General features: G+C 38.7%; 1 protein-coding gene across 3 annotated transcripts in view; it reads right to left on the reverse strand.

Annotated features, from left to right (window-relative positions):
* Nucleotides 1–14,334, reverse strand: part of Map3k3 (mitogen-activated protein kinase kinase kinase 3) — a 73,906-nt gene that overhangs the window by 45,516 nt on the left and 14,056 nt on the right. For all 3 annotated transcript variants that reach the window (XM_046427715.2, XM_058573720.1, XM_046427714.2), the window contains exon 4: nucleotides 2,667–2,707. In XM_046427715.2, coding sequence (XP_046283671.1) covers nucleotides 2,667–2,707 — 41 coding nt within the window. The remainder of the gene's footprint in view (nucleotides 1–2,666; nucleotides 2,708–14,334) is intronic.

The following is a 14,334-nucleotide window of genomic DNA, read 5'->3' on the forward strand; positions in this document are numbered from 1 at the left end:
TTCAAATTTAAAGTATTTGAATTAAAATTAAAATTGGTTTGTCAGTCTCACTAGCCACACATGTCTAATTGGCCAGTATATTGGACAGCACAGATACAGAACATTTCCATTATAGCAGAAAGTTCTACTGGACAACTCTGATAGGATATTACTATACACCATAACCTACCCTTTAGGAAGATACTTTCCCCGTAATTTTTCTTTTGGAAGTTATATTGCCAACTATATTCATTTGTCTTCACTGGGAAAAATCCATTCGTACCTCCCCACATCAACTGTCCCAAGCAGTGTTAGGTACTATCTAGATGCTAGCTAGATATGTTATCTTAGATAGAGGAGTTTTATGTAGCCTTTGGAAAGAATGGTTTTCTTGTCATTCCTAATATCAAATCGTATTCATCTCATCAGGGTCTCAGCAATAAGTCAAAAGGGGCTAGCCTTTCTGTATAAAAATGCCAGAAGTCCACTTAGATATCCATAGCACAGTACTAGAAAAGGATCAGAGATTAAATCTTCCTAATCCTGGTCTGGCAATGAGCAATTAAAAACCCTTAAAAGCTGCCCACAGTCTGGTCAAGATCAGAAACCAGAACTTTTTAAGATTTGGTAGGGCCCAAGCTGCTGCCATGGCATGCACTAGTAGGCATTTTTAGGCCTGTGCTTCAACCAGGAATCTATATCCCGACAACAAACCCTATGTTATCTGCCATTGAGGTTTTCAAAGGGAAAGACTCCTCCTTTTCTGCCTGGAGGAGGGTCAGGAGTCTGGTCCCCACCCTTCTAAAACAAAGGGAAAGTGCAATGACCAACCTGGATACCTGATAGGAATGAATGGGAAAAGTTGCTACTTTTTTCCTCTTTTCTGTAAATTCTAATTCTGTAAGGGCCTACATTTAGAAAGATCCTACCATATTCCTTTTAAAAAGTAAAGAAACCTACAACTTTCTCTACAAAATCTTGACATGAAATATATGCAACTAGAGCTGTCTGGCAAAGAGCAGCTTGAACTTGGCTTCCCCGTGCTCTTTATAAAGTCTTCGATTCTACATATAGTACACAAACAGGGAAATGTCAGCTCAATAAAAAGAGAATACAGTTTTCAAAACCTTGATACCAACATTCTGCCACTTGGGGCTTCAGAAGGCCATTCCTGCCTGACCACCTTAAATATTTGTGGTTTCAATTTGGCAGCTTCTTTGAAACCAAACATACACACTTTTTCAGTGTAAGTCCGTTCACTGTAACTGCACACCACTTTGGGAACAGGGAATTCAGAAGAGCATAACTGCATAATTAGGCTCCAACACAACTGAGCTTTTGATTTCATATCTACTTCTGAAAATTCTCTGCTATACCAAATTTGGCCATCCCTCCAAAACCCAGTCAGGTCAGAAAGTGTGAAAAGCAGCAACTATGAAGTGGCAATTTAACTTCCTTGTTTTTGGAAGAATGCAGAATGAGCAGCTGGGGACACATCTCAGAAGACCTTCCTTCCTCCAGGCCTGAAATCCACATGGGAGAACAGGACTCTGGCTCCATAGGCCACACTTTCTAGGAGGTTTCTATCGGGTAGTCTCCGCCAACCTTGCAGGCTTGTGATTAGATCTTATTAAGGGAGAACTGCAGCCATCAATCTCCTCTGGACTTAGTGTCAAATTGGGTTGAAAGGTACCAGCTACAGAAAATTCCCAGAATGAAGGATGTGTGGAGGTACTAAGGTCCTCTTAAAGTAGGAAGATCTTCTCATTGGCATGCTCTTCACCTCTTCAGATGCTCAAACAAGGGGAAAAAGAGGAATAGCAATGGGAAAGAGTGGGAAATAAATACTGAAAGGCACACTTAGACACACTTAGGTACACATGGACCATATGCATACACATAACAGGGTTCCAAATATTGCTCAGAGTTCTGTATGTTTTTAAAATGTTTTTCCTTAAATAACCTGAGAAAGTAAGTGGAGTCACATTTTTTTCTCCACTGAGAGCTTCTACCTTGGCTTCCCCCAAAATAATAACAATAATGACAACAACAACTACTACTAAAATATTGACAATGGAGAAGACAGAAGAGTTGAGTAACATTATTTTCACCAATGAGGTAAAATTCAGAATAGACTTAAAAAAACAAAAACAGAAAGCCTTCCCTCTTTCTATGCCCTTAAAGGATCTGAAATCTTTTAAAACTGATGGACTTAGTATAGCTTCCCATGACCTAAAGACACATCATGAAGAAACTTTCAATTCACCCAACTTTCAATGGCCCCAATATAGACAAAGCCAGGGCAATTCTACAGAAGATAGGGATGGCATCATGTCACAGGACCATCCTGACCTCCCTCTAATGCTCACAGGTGGCAGTTGTCTGGAAGTTCCAGTTGTCTAGAAGCCATGACTTGGAGTAGAAACAGAATTCTCATTTCCTCCCCTAATAAAATGGCAGATCTCACAATAACAGAATATAACAGAACATCAGCAATTGAAATGGATTCCAATTCTAAGATCAGAAACAAAGTTCAATTGGTAGGTGAAACTTTCCCCTTTATGCCCAATCAACCCCATGCTCCAGCCAGTGGTCCCACAGAGAACATGACAGGGTATTGCTTCCCAAAGTCAATACTGATAGCTTACATACACATGAACACAACCATCAATCGGAAGGCAACTTACCGTCTCTCCCCGTTGTGCTCAAATTTGATTCTGACATCACTCTGTCAAAAGGAATGATAGATAGGTTAGAGCAGTCTCTGACTTGTGTTCCTCTAGCCATTCCCAGGTAAGCCTTGGGCAGTCCTTGGCAACATTAAGCAAACATCACCATTAAGCAAACACCTGATGGCTCCTGGTCCAATTTTTCTACCCATAAAGGCATTCCTTTCCAATGAGTTACAACTTCTAGTACTAACCTTAGGGGCAACAAAGCTCTTGGGATAAAATTCCTAGGTAGCTGTTCCAGCTTAACTGCCATGCTCTGAAACAGCAACTTTCTAGGTTCATACACTATTTCTACAAGTGGCTCTGGAATTTCTCTTACCAAATCACCTCCTGACCAAGATACCTTTACTGCTTGGCTGATGCAACTAAATAGAAAAAGAAATCTAGATGCCAATCTTTCTAGATATAGACCTTAGGTAAGTTACTTATCCTCTGTGAGTTTTAGTTTTTCTATCTGTAGAATAGGGCTAAACACATCTTGCAGAGTTGCTATGAGAATTAGATGAGATAATGTTAGTAAAATAACTGACAAGTAATAGACATGTGACAAATGGTTTTTGTATCTGCTGTTGCTACTGTTACTACTATCATGGATTTCACATGATTCTACCAAGGCTAACCTAGTGGGAATAAAGTAAGACCCTATACAAATTACCTTAGAAACTGTCCCCAGATCTATCTGAAGTAACTATGCTGGATAGCATGCGAACTCTGGGAGGGCAAGGATCACATTTATCTTGTTTCTGAATCCCCAGTGCCCAACAAAGGGAGTGGCATATAATATTTGTGCTTAATAATATTTGCTAAATGGATGAGTGGATTGAAGAACAGAACTGAGTGTAAATGTCAGAAATAGGGGAAAGTATAAGTGCGAAAATGTTAAAGAATAAATCAAGAAAGAGATAGTGCAGAAGGCGTTTTAAAAATGACAGAAAAGGTGGGGCTGGGACTGGGGCTCAGTGGTAGAGTGCTTGCCTAGCACATGTAAGTCATTAAGTTTGATCCTTAGCACCATACGTGAATAAATAAAGTAAAGGTATTGTGTCCATCTACAACTAAAAAAAAGGGGGCCGGGGATAAGATATTACAGAAGGAAAAAATGAAAGAAGAAAAGGAAAGTTTGATCATCAGGAAACCATCAAATAACAAATGAAGGAGAGAAAGAATTCAAGCTCAATGAATAAAAATTATATGGACAAGACAAATTAATAGATTGTGGCTTGGGAGGGAAAAATAGGACTTCAGAGTATCTAAAGAAGACAGACATCATGTGCATGTATGAATATGCAACAACAAATCCCAATATTATGTATAATTATAATGCACCCATAAAAATAAATTTAAAAAGATGAAGAATACTTAGAAATCAAAGATGACAGAAAAGGCTTGAAAGGTAGGAGAGTACACAAAGAACTCCTTTCTCCCTTTAGGGGCTAGAATGCTTTAGGTCAACTGAAACAGTGGTTCTAATTTACACCTAAAAATTATTGAGGACCCCAAAGTACTTTTGTTTCTGTGGATTATATCCATTGACATTTACCATATTAGAAGCTCAGAAAATTTACATCTTTTTTTTTTTTTTTTTGCAGTGCTGGGGATTAGAACCCAAGGCCTAGTGCATGCAAGGCAAGCACTCAACCAACTGAGCCATATTCCCAGCCTTAATCTTATTTCTTTTTTTTTTTAATTTTTTTTAAGAAAGAGAGAGAGAGAGAGAATTTTTTAATATTTATTTTTTAGTTTTCGGCGGACACAACATCTTTCTTTGTATGTGGTGCTGAGGATCGAACCCGGGCCGCACGCATGCCAGGCGAGTGCGCTACCGCTTGAGCCACATCCCCAGCCCCAATCTTATTTCTTTTATTCATTTAAAAGTAGCAATTAAGACTGGGGGTGTAGCTCAGTGGTAAAATGCTTGCCTGGCATGTGTGAGGCCCTGGGTTTAAGTCCCAGTACCACACACACACAGCAATTAAAATAAAAAATATAGACTTTTTGTTCAATATAATATTTATATTAATACTTAATATAGATTTTTACTTAAAAATAGTATTTTCCAAAAAATATACTGAGAAAATGCAAATCTCTTTTACACCTTACCTAAGACAGCTGGATTCTTATGTTTGTTTTTGTTTTCACTCTGTTGCAATGACATATATAGCTACTCTGGAAAACTGCACTGTATATTCTTAAGAGAATAAGGGTGAAAAGAGCAAGTAACATCTAGTATTATAAAAAGTTTTGACCCTGAAATAGTCTTAGGAACCTCCCAGAGGATACCCAGACTATATCACTAAATTAGAACATAAGAATACCATCCTCTAGTCCATTATTTTAAACACAAGGAAAGTGAGGCTCAAATAGCTCAGTATTCCTGGAAAGTACATGTACTAAAAAGTAGACAGCAAGGCTCCCTTGAGGGACAAGGCCTGTAATGTGATAACTCTTCAAATATAGCCCTGAGCTAGGTACAGTGGCACATGTCCATAATCCTAGCAACTCTGGAGGCTGAGGCAAAAAAACTGCAAATTTGAGGCCAGCCTGAACAATTTGGTGAGATCCTGTCTCAAACTAAAGGGATGTGGGTGTAGCTCAGTGAGAGAGTGTCCCTGGGTTCAGTTCCTAGTACTACAAAAATAAGAACAAACAAACAACAACAAAAAAAAACCCAAAACATACAGCCCTGATGTTTTCTTTTCATATAACCTATAAGTCATTTTATCAATTAATAATAACACAATAATTTTTAACATTTATTGAGCATTTTCTTGTTTTCTTTTTTTAAAAATTGTTTTAGTGGGCAGCCACAGTGGCACATGGCTGTAATCCCAGTGGATCCGGAGGCTGAAATAGGAGGATCACAAGTTCAAAATCAGCCTCAGCAACTACAAGGTGCTAAGCAACTCAGTGAGACCCTGTTTCTAAAGAAAATACAAAATAGGGCTGGGGATGTGGCTCAGTGGTCTAGTGCCCCTGAAGTTTAATCCCTGGTACAAAAAAAAATTTGTTTTATTTTGAGACAGAGTCTGCTAAATCAGTGAGGTTGGTCTCAAATTTGCAAACCTCCTGCTTCAGTCTCCCCCCAGTTACTGGAATATAGGCAGGGGCTACCTCACCCAGCTTATTGAACTTTAAGGATTGAGCCCATAGGCACTTTGCCACTGAGTTGCAGCCCCAGCCTTTTTTATTTTTTATTTGAGATGGTCTCGCTAAATTACTGAGGCTGGTCTCAATCTTGCAATTCTCCCGTAACAACCTCCCAAATTGCTGGTATTATACTTGTGTGCCACTATGCCTGGCTTGAGCATTTTCTATGTACCAATATTGTCCTAAGCATATTATATGTTTATTAAACTAATCTGCACAATAGGTATTATTATTATTCCTACTTTACAGAAGACATTGAGTTACAATAAGGTTAAGGAAGTCTCCCCAAGGTCAAGTTATCACTGCTTAAAAATCTGTGGAAGACTAGCTCTTATCTTAACTACCATGTTATGCTACAACTTAAGTGTCACATAGGTAAATGTTTATTTCACTCACAGATGCAGGGCTTTAATGCAAGTACTGAGGAAGGAAACTATCACTGGGCTTAGTGGCACACACCTATATCCCAGCAACTCAGGAGGCTGAGGCAGGAGGATCAGAATTTAGCAAGGCCCTAAGCAATTTAGTAAGATCCTGTATCAAAAATAAAAAATAAAAAGCGCTGGGGATGAGGCTCAGTGGTAAAGCGCTCCTGAGTTAAATCACTGGTACTCCTGGAATAAATAAATAAATAAGAACACCAAAGGAAGTTACATGACTTACTTTTTGGAACTTATAAAGAAAGAGATGGAAAACTCTATATCTGGCATAATAGTGGAGTCAGAACCAGGAGACAATCATGCAGCAAACTGGGAAACCAGGAGGGGAGCCTTTGGCTGAGATTATGGGTAGATGGAGATAAAGGAGATAGAACAGGAAGGTAGGCTGCTCCTATGGATCTGTATTCTAGGTAAACATGCCCCCCCACACACAAGGGCACATATATATATATATACACACACACACACATACATATACATACATACACACACACACGCACACACACACACATATAAATAAAAGCCAGAAGATGGAGCAGTGCTGTGGAGGAGTTACCATATGAATTCAAGATTTATATTAGTGATAGCAGTTTTTTCACGGTCTTCTTTTCTTCTTCCCTGAAAAGCTAAGGGGCTGCCATAACAAAAGTTACCTTCAAGCTGGTGCAGTGGCACACACCTATAATCCCTGCGGCTCGAGAGGCTGAGATGGGAGGATCTCGAGTTAAAGACAGACTCAGCAAGGGTGAGGCACTAAGTAACTCAGTGAGACCCTGTCTCTAAATAAAATGCAAAATATGGCTGGGGATGTGGCACAATGGTTGAGTGCCCCTGAGTTCAATCCCTCCAAAGCATGGTCCACCCTGGCATGCTTCACTCTATTCCCACAATGGATTCTGAAGTATCCTCAGTGCTCACCTGTCTTCCCCTGAAGGTGGATTACCATATCCTTACACCAATTCTGCCTATAGCCTGGCATACCTTGATGTAGCTCTCATTATTATTATTTTTTAATGAATAGATGTTTTTAAACAGTTTTAGATCTACAGAAAAATTGAGCAGATAAAGCAGACTTCCCATATATTCCTCTCCCCCCACATTAAGCTTTCCTTAATAACATTTTATGCTAGTATGGCACATTTCCTTTTGTTACAGTTAATTAACGAATATTCGTGTATTAACTAAGTTCACAGTTCATTCAGATTTCCTCAGGTTTTTTGTTGATTTTTATCTACTTCTTTTTTTCATTTTACAAGATGATAGTTTAAAAAAGACATAATAATAGCTCTCATGCTTAAACTGGAACAACAATATATTTAGACATACATATGAAAGAACCTCTTCAGTTCCTTTATAGGACTGAAGGAACTAAATTTATTTCATTATGGGTCATAACTTGGGCATTGCTTCTACATGAGGTTAGTTAGAAAGGGAATTAAGCCCAGCATGATGTTGCATGCCTGTAATCCAGGAGCTCAAGAGGCTGAAGCAGGAGGATCATGAGTTCAAAGTCAGCCTCAGTAAGTTAGTGAGGTCATAAGCAACTCAGTGAGACTCTGTCTCTAAATAAAATATAAAAAAGGGCTGGAGATGTGGCTCAGTGGTTAATTGTCCCTGGGGTTCAATCCCTGGTACAAAAATAAAGAGTGAGAGAGAGAATTAAACTTTTGCTCCAAACCACAAATCACTCCTACTCCAGCCTAACCAAGGCTGTGACTAGCAAATAGTGTAAACAAAGATTCCTTGTCTAATGATACCACAGCCATCCCAGAGCAAGATGCAGGTTTCCATGTATGACATGGTGTACCCAAATCTGCCAAATTCCTAAATCTGTTTCTCCTGTCAGGCTGACAATATGGATAAAGAAGGTTCAGATAAAGGTAACTTAGTTCAATTCCTTCCTGCCAACCATTCTCCTTAACCTCTCTGGGGTATTTTACATTGGTGGCCAACTCTTCCTCTGGGAACCTGCTACCACTCTAACCCCTAACACACTAACTACTTCTGCTTCTTTGCTGTTTCCTCTTCTTCGTGCCCTCTCTCACCCCTCTCACCATGTGACCATGAATCTTCAAATCTTCAGTTTCTGGCTTTCTCCCTCTTTACTCAACTTTCTTCTCAGTAGGGATAAATTTCATCAAGTCAACCTATAAATAAAAGACTCTCAAATCTCTATGTCCAGCCCCAATCTGTGAATCAAAGCTTTATTTGCCTACCATGTATTTGAGGCAGATATGCAGTTATTAAAATGTAGCAGTGGAGTCAAACCACCTGCTTTAAATGCTGGCTCTAGTTTGTATGACCTTTAACTTATTACTTAACCTCTCTGTGACTCAATTTCTTCATCTGAAAAGTAAGAATCATGAGAGCATGTATTTTTATGTAGATTTATCAAAAGAATTAAATTATACAATTATACAAATTAAAATAGTACCTGATACTTAAGAACTAAGAAAGGTCCACTATCCTTTAGCCAAAATCCTTGCAGCCAAAGTGTTTCCAAATGCACATTTAGGACTTAGAGAACTAATATGGTGTGTACTCTGCATACCACATGATACCTCCCCCATCCCTGGGTCAGTGGCGGGCAGCACTCCCACTGGAGAGGCAGAATGCTCTTAAGTATTTCCTACATTCTTGTGCATTTCCTAAAGTTAGTTTAGGACACTGTGCCTATTTCTGACCAAGAGCTAGAAACAGAATTGAGTTCTATACTCTTTCCTGGCAGTCTAACATCCCAAGACAGCAGGGACCCTCTCAACTCAAATTGCTAAGTTACTGTGGGGAACACTTTCCTCTCCCTCCTCATACTGGCCATATTATGTTAAGTCACTGAGATTCATAGTTCATTTGTTACACAATACAAACTATTTATCTAAGTTATTCTAATTTTTGCAGTGAAAAATATGAATATTCATAATAAGTGGAATAGAGAAAAATTATAAATAGCCCTGCATCTACTCAGGCAAGTTTTGTTCCCAAATGAGTTTGCTTGAAATTAAAAAACAAAAACCCTTCAGTTTGCAGAACTCTCCGCATTTCAGAATTGCAGATAAGATACTGTGGAGGGGCTGGGGTTGTGGCTCAGCAACAGAGTATCCACCTAGCACTGTGTAAGGCCCTGAGTTTGATCCTCAGCACCACTAAAAATAAATAAATAAAAGTATTGTGTCCAACTACAATTAAAAAGTAATTATTAAAAAAAGATACTGTAGGGGCTGGGATTGTGGCTCAGCGGTAGAGCGCTCCCCTAGAACAGGCGGGGCCTGGGTTCGATCCTCAGCACCACATAAAGGTATTGTGTTGTATCCATCTACACCTAAAAAATAAATATTAAAAAAAAAAGATACTGTAGACCTGCAAAAATTAGCGCACATGTGCAAGCACACACACACACACACACATGCACACACACACCCACCCATCACATTCTCTCAGTTTTTCTCCCCACTGCAATCTCACACTTAACCTAGCCACATATGTCTACATCAACTACCCTCTTAAATGAATCTCCCTTCTCAGTATCACTATTTCTCAGTTGGTACTTCTGTTCTCTCAGCTAAACCTGGGTTCTATTTGAGCCTTTCCTTCCTTTCCCTGCTCACAGACAGATAGCAATTTCCAATTTCTCCCTTCAAAAGACTTTGATAAGAGGGCTGGGGATGTGGCTCAAGCGGTGCGCACTCGCCTGGCATGCGTGCGACCAGGGTTCGATCCTCAGCACCACATACAAAGATGTTGTGTCCACCGAAAACTAAAAAATAAATATTAAAAAAATATAAATATTTTAAAAAATTCTCTCTCTCTCTTAAAAAAAAAAAGACTTTGATAAGAGATTCTGTTTCCCATTCTTTCTGACGTCACCTCTTGATACTGGATTCTGAAGGCTACCTCTGTGCTTCTCAGTTCCCCACTTCTTACCCATTCTACATTTCCTCTACAGTTCCAAGTATCTTCTGTTTGTACCAGTAATTGAACCCAGGTGTGCTTAACCTGAGCCACATCTCCAGCCCTTTATGTATTTTACTTAGAGACAAGGTTTCACTAAGTTGCTTAGGGCCACACTAAGTTTTGAACTCACCATCCTCCCACCTCAGCCTCCCAAGACACTGAGATTACAGGCATGTGCCATCATACCTGGCCCCAACTATCTTTCATGGTGTCCCTTCCTTGTTCAAATAATAGTCAGTGATACCCACAACTATGAAATAAAGTTTAAATCCTCCACCACCATTTGAAATCCTCTGGGATTTACACTCATTCTGTTTACCTAACCACTGCATATTATTTGTTCTCTAAGGAACTCCCCTCAAGCCAGTCAATGCTCACTCTATTTTCTGAAATTTGCCATATTTATTCCTTCCTCTAGCCTCTAACAAACTGTTTCCTGACCTAGAGTGCCACTCTTCCTTCTTTCCACCTAACTGTTACACAACCTTTGCAGACTGGTTCAAGTGCCACCTCCATATGAAATGACTCCATAGCTCTTCTGGCTCAAGTTTACACCTTTCACTTTCCTGGTTTCCCATAGCACTCATTTTTGGGACCATATAATTGATTAGGTACAGTCATACACTACAGTAGTTTTCCCTCCTTCCTGTCTGCCTTCCTTCCTTCTTGCCTGCCTTCCTTCCTTCTTGCCTGCCTTCCTTTCTGCCTTCCTTCCTTCCAGCTTGCTCTCCTTCCTTCTTGCCTGCCTGCCTTCCTGCCTTCCTTCCTTCCTGCCTTTCTTCTTATTCTTCATTTCCCAGTAAGAATGCATAAATCCTAGGGTTCAGGGACTATAACTTACATTTCTTTTATGTGTTTAGGAAGCTGGACTATACTCATATGTTAAATTTAATAGAGGTGCCATAGCTGAGAAAAAATGTTCTGGAGCTGGCAGAGTAGTGCATAACTATTACCCAGTAACTCGAGAGGCACTGGGAAGAGTTTGGAGGGCAGACTTAGCAACTCAGTGAAACCCTCAGCAACTTAGTGAGACTGCCTCAAAATAAAAAAATAAAAGGGACTGGAGAGGTAGCTCAGGGGGGTAAATCAACCCTGGGTTAAATCCCCAGTATCCCCCCACAAACAACCCCCCCCCAAAAAAGGAAGAAAATTAGTATAACGATTCAGGTTTAGGAAATTCAAGTCCCCTGTTCACCAGTTAATCAGTAAGGGTAACAGTGAGGGTCACACTCTGAAAAGGGACAGGGCAGGCCTCAAAGTTGAGCTACAGATTCAGGAAGCAGCAGGGGCAATGGATGTCACCGGTAACACCAAATTTACGAAGACGCAAATTTCTCAAAGTCTGGACTGATATGTGAACATGTAATCCAAAAAAACTCTTGAGAATCCAGAAAAAAAAAATCACTGTTTATTAAACAAAGGTTTGTGAACTAGTTTGTTCTGGCAAAGATCTCGGTTAGTCATTATTTGTCTTATCCTCTCTCTGATTCTGTATTGCTCCCTCTTCCTGTATTTGCTGAATACCTTTGATGGCTTCCCCCATCTTTGGAACTGAAGTCCTTATTTTGCCAGAGATTGTAAATAAATGAAAAAGGGCAACAAAAATAAAAATTTTATTTGTATATGTAACTCAGAAAAGTCAGAAGAGATCAGCGGAAGAGATGATTATAAACCAACCTTATAACAACAACAACAAAAAAAAAACACACCAGGCTGTGTGCTGCTATGTCTTATTTTCAAACTGGCCAGCCATCTTATCAACAACCCTTGAAAGAGAAGGGAAGTCCTGAAGAGCCAGATCTATCATGGTAAAAGCAAAAGGCAGTCTGCTTAATCATCGACCCTGTTAGAGGAACAGCTCCTGGAATTCTCTTCCTGTAGAACTGATAGCCAAGGGTCTGCCCTGCTTACTTCTGCCGCAAAAAAGGCAGCTTTTCCATTCAGAAGGACCCGCTAGTGGACTATCTAGAGAGTCAGATCCAGACTCTGGGCTCTGATGGAGCATCTACCTGCCATCTTGATAAGATTCAAGGGAAATCAGAATCATGGAAATAAAGATTCTATTTCTTCCTTTACTGGAGTTTTCTAAAATTGGACTAGATCCAGAAGTTTGCACAAGGCCATCAATCAAATAATTGATAATGACAATTCAATAAAGGTAGAAAAACTTAGAACTTTCAGTTCCAAAACAGTATGCATAGTTTTGGTTTAGAAACTGTTTCCCCAAAGTTCACACCTACAGAACTAGAACATAATAGAAGTCATGTAATCACTACAATTTCACATTTATACTTTTTTGGTACCAGGGATTGATCTCAGGGGCACTTGACCACTGAGCCACATCCCCAGTCCTATTTTGTATTTTATTTAGAGACAGGGTCTCACTGAGTTGCTTAGCGCCTCACCACTGTTGAGGCTGGCTTTGAACTCAAGATCCTCCTGTCCCGGCCTCCCAAGCCATTGGGATTATAGGCGTGTTCCACACCACCCAGCTACAACTTCACATTTATATGTTTGTTTTAAAATGTACAAAATAATCAAGAACTATGTAATGTTTTGAACAGCCAACAATAAAAAATTAATTAAAAAAATTAAAAAATAAAAAAAAAATAAAATGACAAGTGAAATTATCAATTTTCTTCAGTTGATTTCGATAAAAGAGAGTAAATCAGACAACTGAATGTCACTACTTTTTTGCCATGAACTTACTATTTCACATGGCTTTTATGGATGTAGTTTAAAAGGTGCCACATAGAGGTTTTCTAAAAATGCAATTTTCCCATATTAAAATCTTACTCATCTCTGTTGAAACCATATAAATTTCAAATGATATGGGATAAGCATACTGTTCAAAAATTTCACAAAGCTTTAGAATATGATTTACTTTATAATCAACTACTCATTTAACTGGGTATTCATTTTATATGGCGCAGAAGATTATAAATATACTTTTTGTGACTTGTAAGGATATGCAGAGAATAAAGTGAAAGGATATTTGAATAAATAAGTAACAATAAGGGGCAGAATGTTAATGAATGTTACATGATAAGAAAGTAAAAACACACAAAAAAAAAACTGGGGTGAGAATGACTATGAAAAGTAAAAAGTTGATCAAAGAAGTCATTTATGTAATTTGGAAATCTTTGCTAAAAATCTTCAAATTAATATTTTTGAAATTTTATTATCAAGTTAATTTTGCACATAATTACTAATCCGTAATACAGAGAAAGTCAGGATATAGAACAATAGATACCCTACTCCTCATTAACCCTATTCTTTTTAAAGACATTATTTTAGCCATTTGTTAATGTTTGGGGTAGTTATATATAAAACTTAGAATAATAAACATGTTATTCTGCTTTGTTGAATTGTAAAAAAAATAAAAAAATAAAATAAAATGTACAAAATACATTCTGTCCATGTTACCCACAACTTTATGAGGTAAACACAATATGATACTATGTCTATATATCAGATGGAAAAACTGAGGTTCCAAAAGGTTATATAACTTAAATTTGGTAAAATTAATGTGACTAAGAGTCAGAAGATCTGTGTTTGTTACCTGGTTCTACTCAATTATCTTTGTGTAAAAGTTCTGTATGGGGTGAGGTTGTAGCACAGTGGTAGAGCACTTGCCTAGCATGTGTGAGGTGCTGGGTTCAATTCTCAGCACCACATAAAAATAAATAAAGGTCCATCAACAACTAAAAATAAAAAAATAAAATAAAAAGTTCTGTAAACATTAAAATATTATACATGTTTACAACTGCTGATGTTGTTAACTATCATTGTAGAAAGTACTCAGTAAATCGTAAAATCCTTTGTTAACAGATGATTAACAATTCTATGACTTCTAGGCCAGTGCTCTCTTTACTCCACTGAGCTGGCAGCGAGTACTCACTGTGAGTGGATACCAGCTGAGAGAATTTTACATATCATGACCTGCAAAACCATCCACAGGCGCCAATCACACCTGATATGCCATACACCTAAGATATTCAGCCAGCTCTAACCATGCTGTAGGCTTCCAGGGACCTAATGTATAGAAGAGAGAATAAAGAGAACACAAATCTAGCCTCCCGGCC

Source organism: Marmota monax, unplaced genomic scaffold, assembly GCF_021218885.2.
Source record: "Marmota monax isolate L192 unplaced genomic scaffold, Marmota_monax_Labrador192_F-V1.1 WCK01_AAM20220418_F8-fsc00285, whole genome shotgun sequence".
In the NCBI taxonomy this organism is placed as follows: Eukaryota; Metazoa; Chordata; class Mammalia; order Rodentia; family Sciuridae; genus Marmota; species Marmota monax.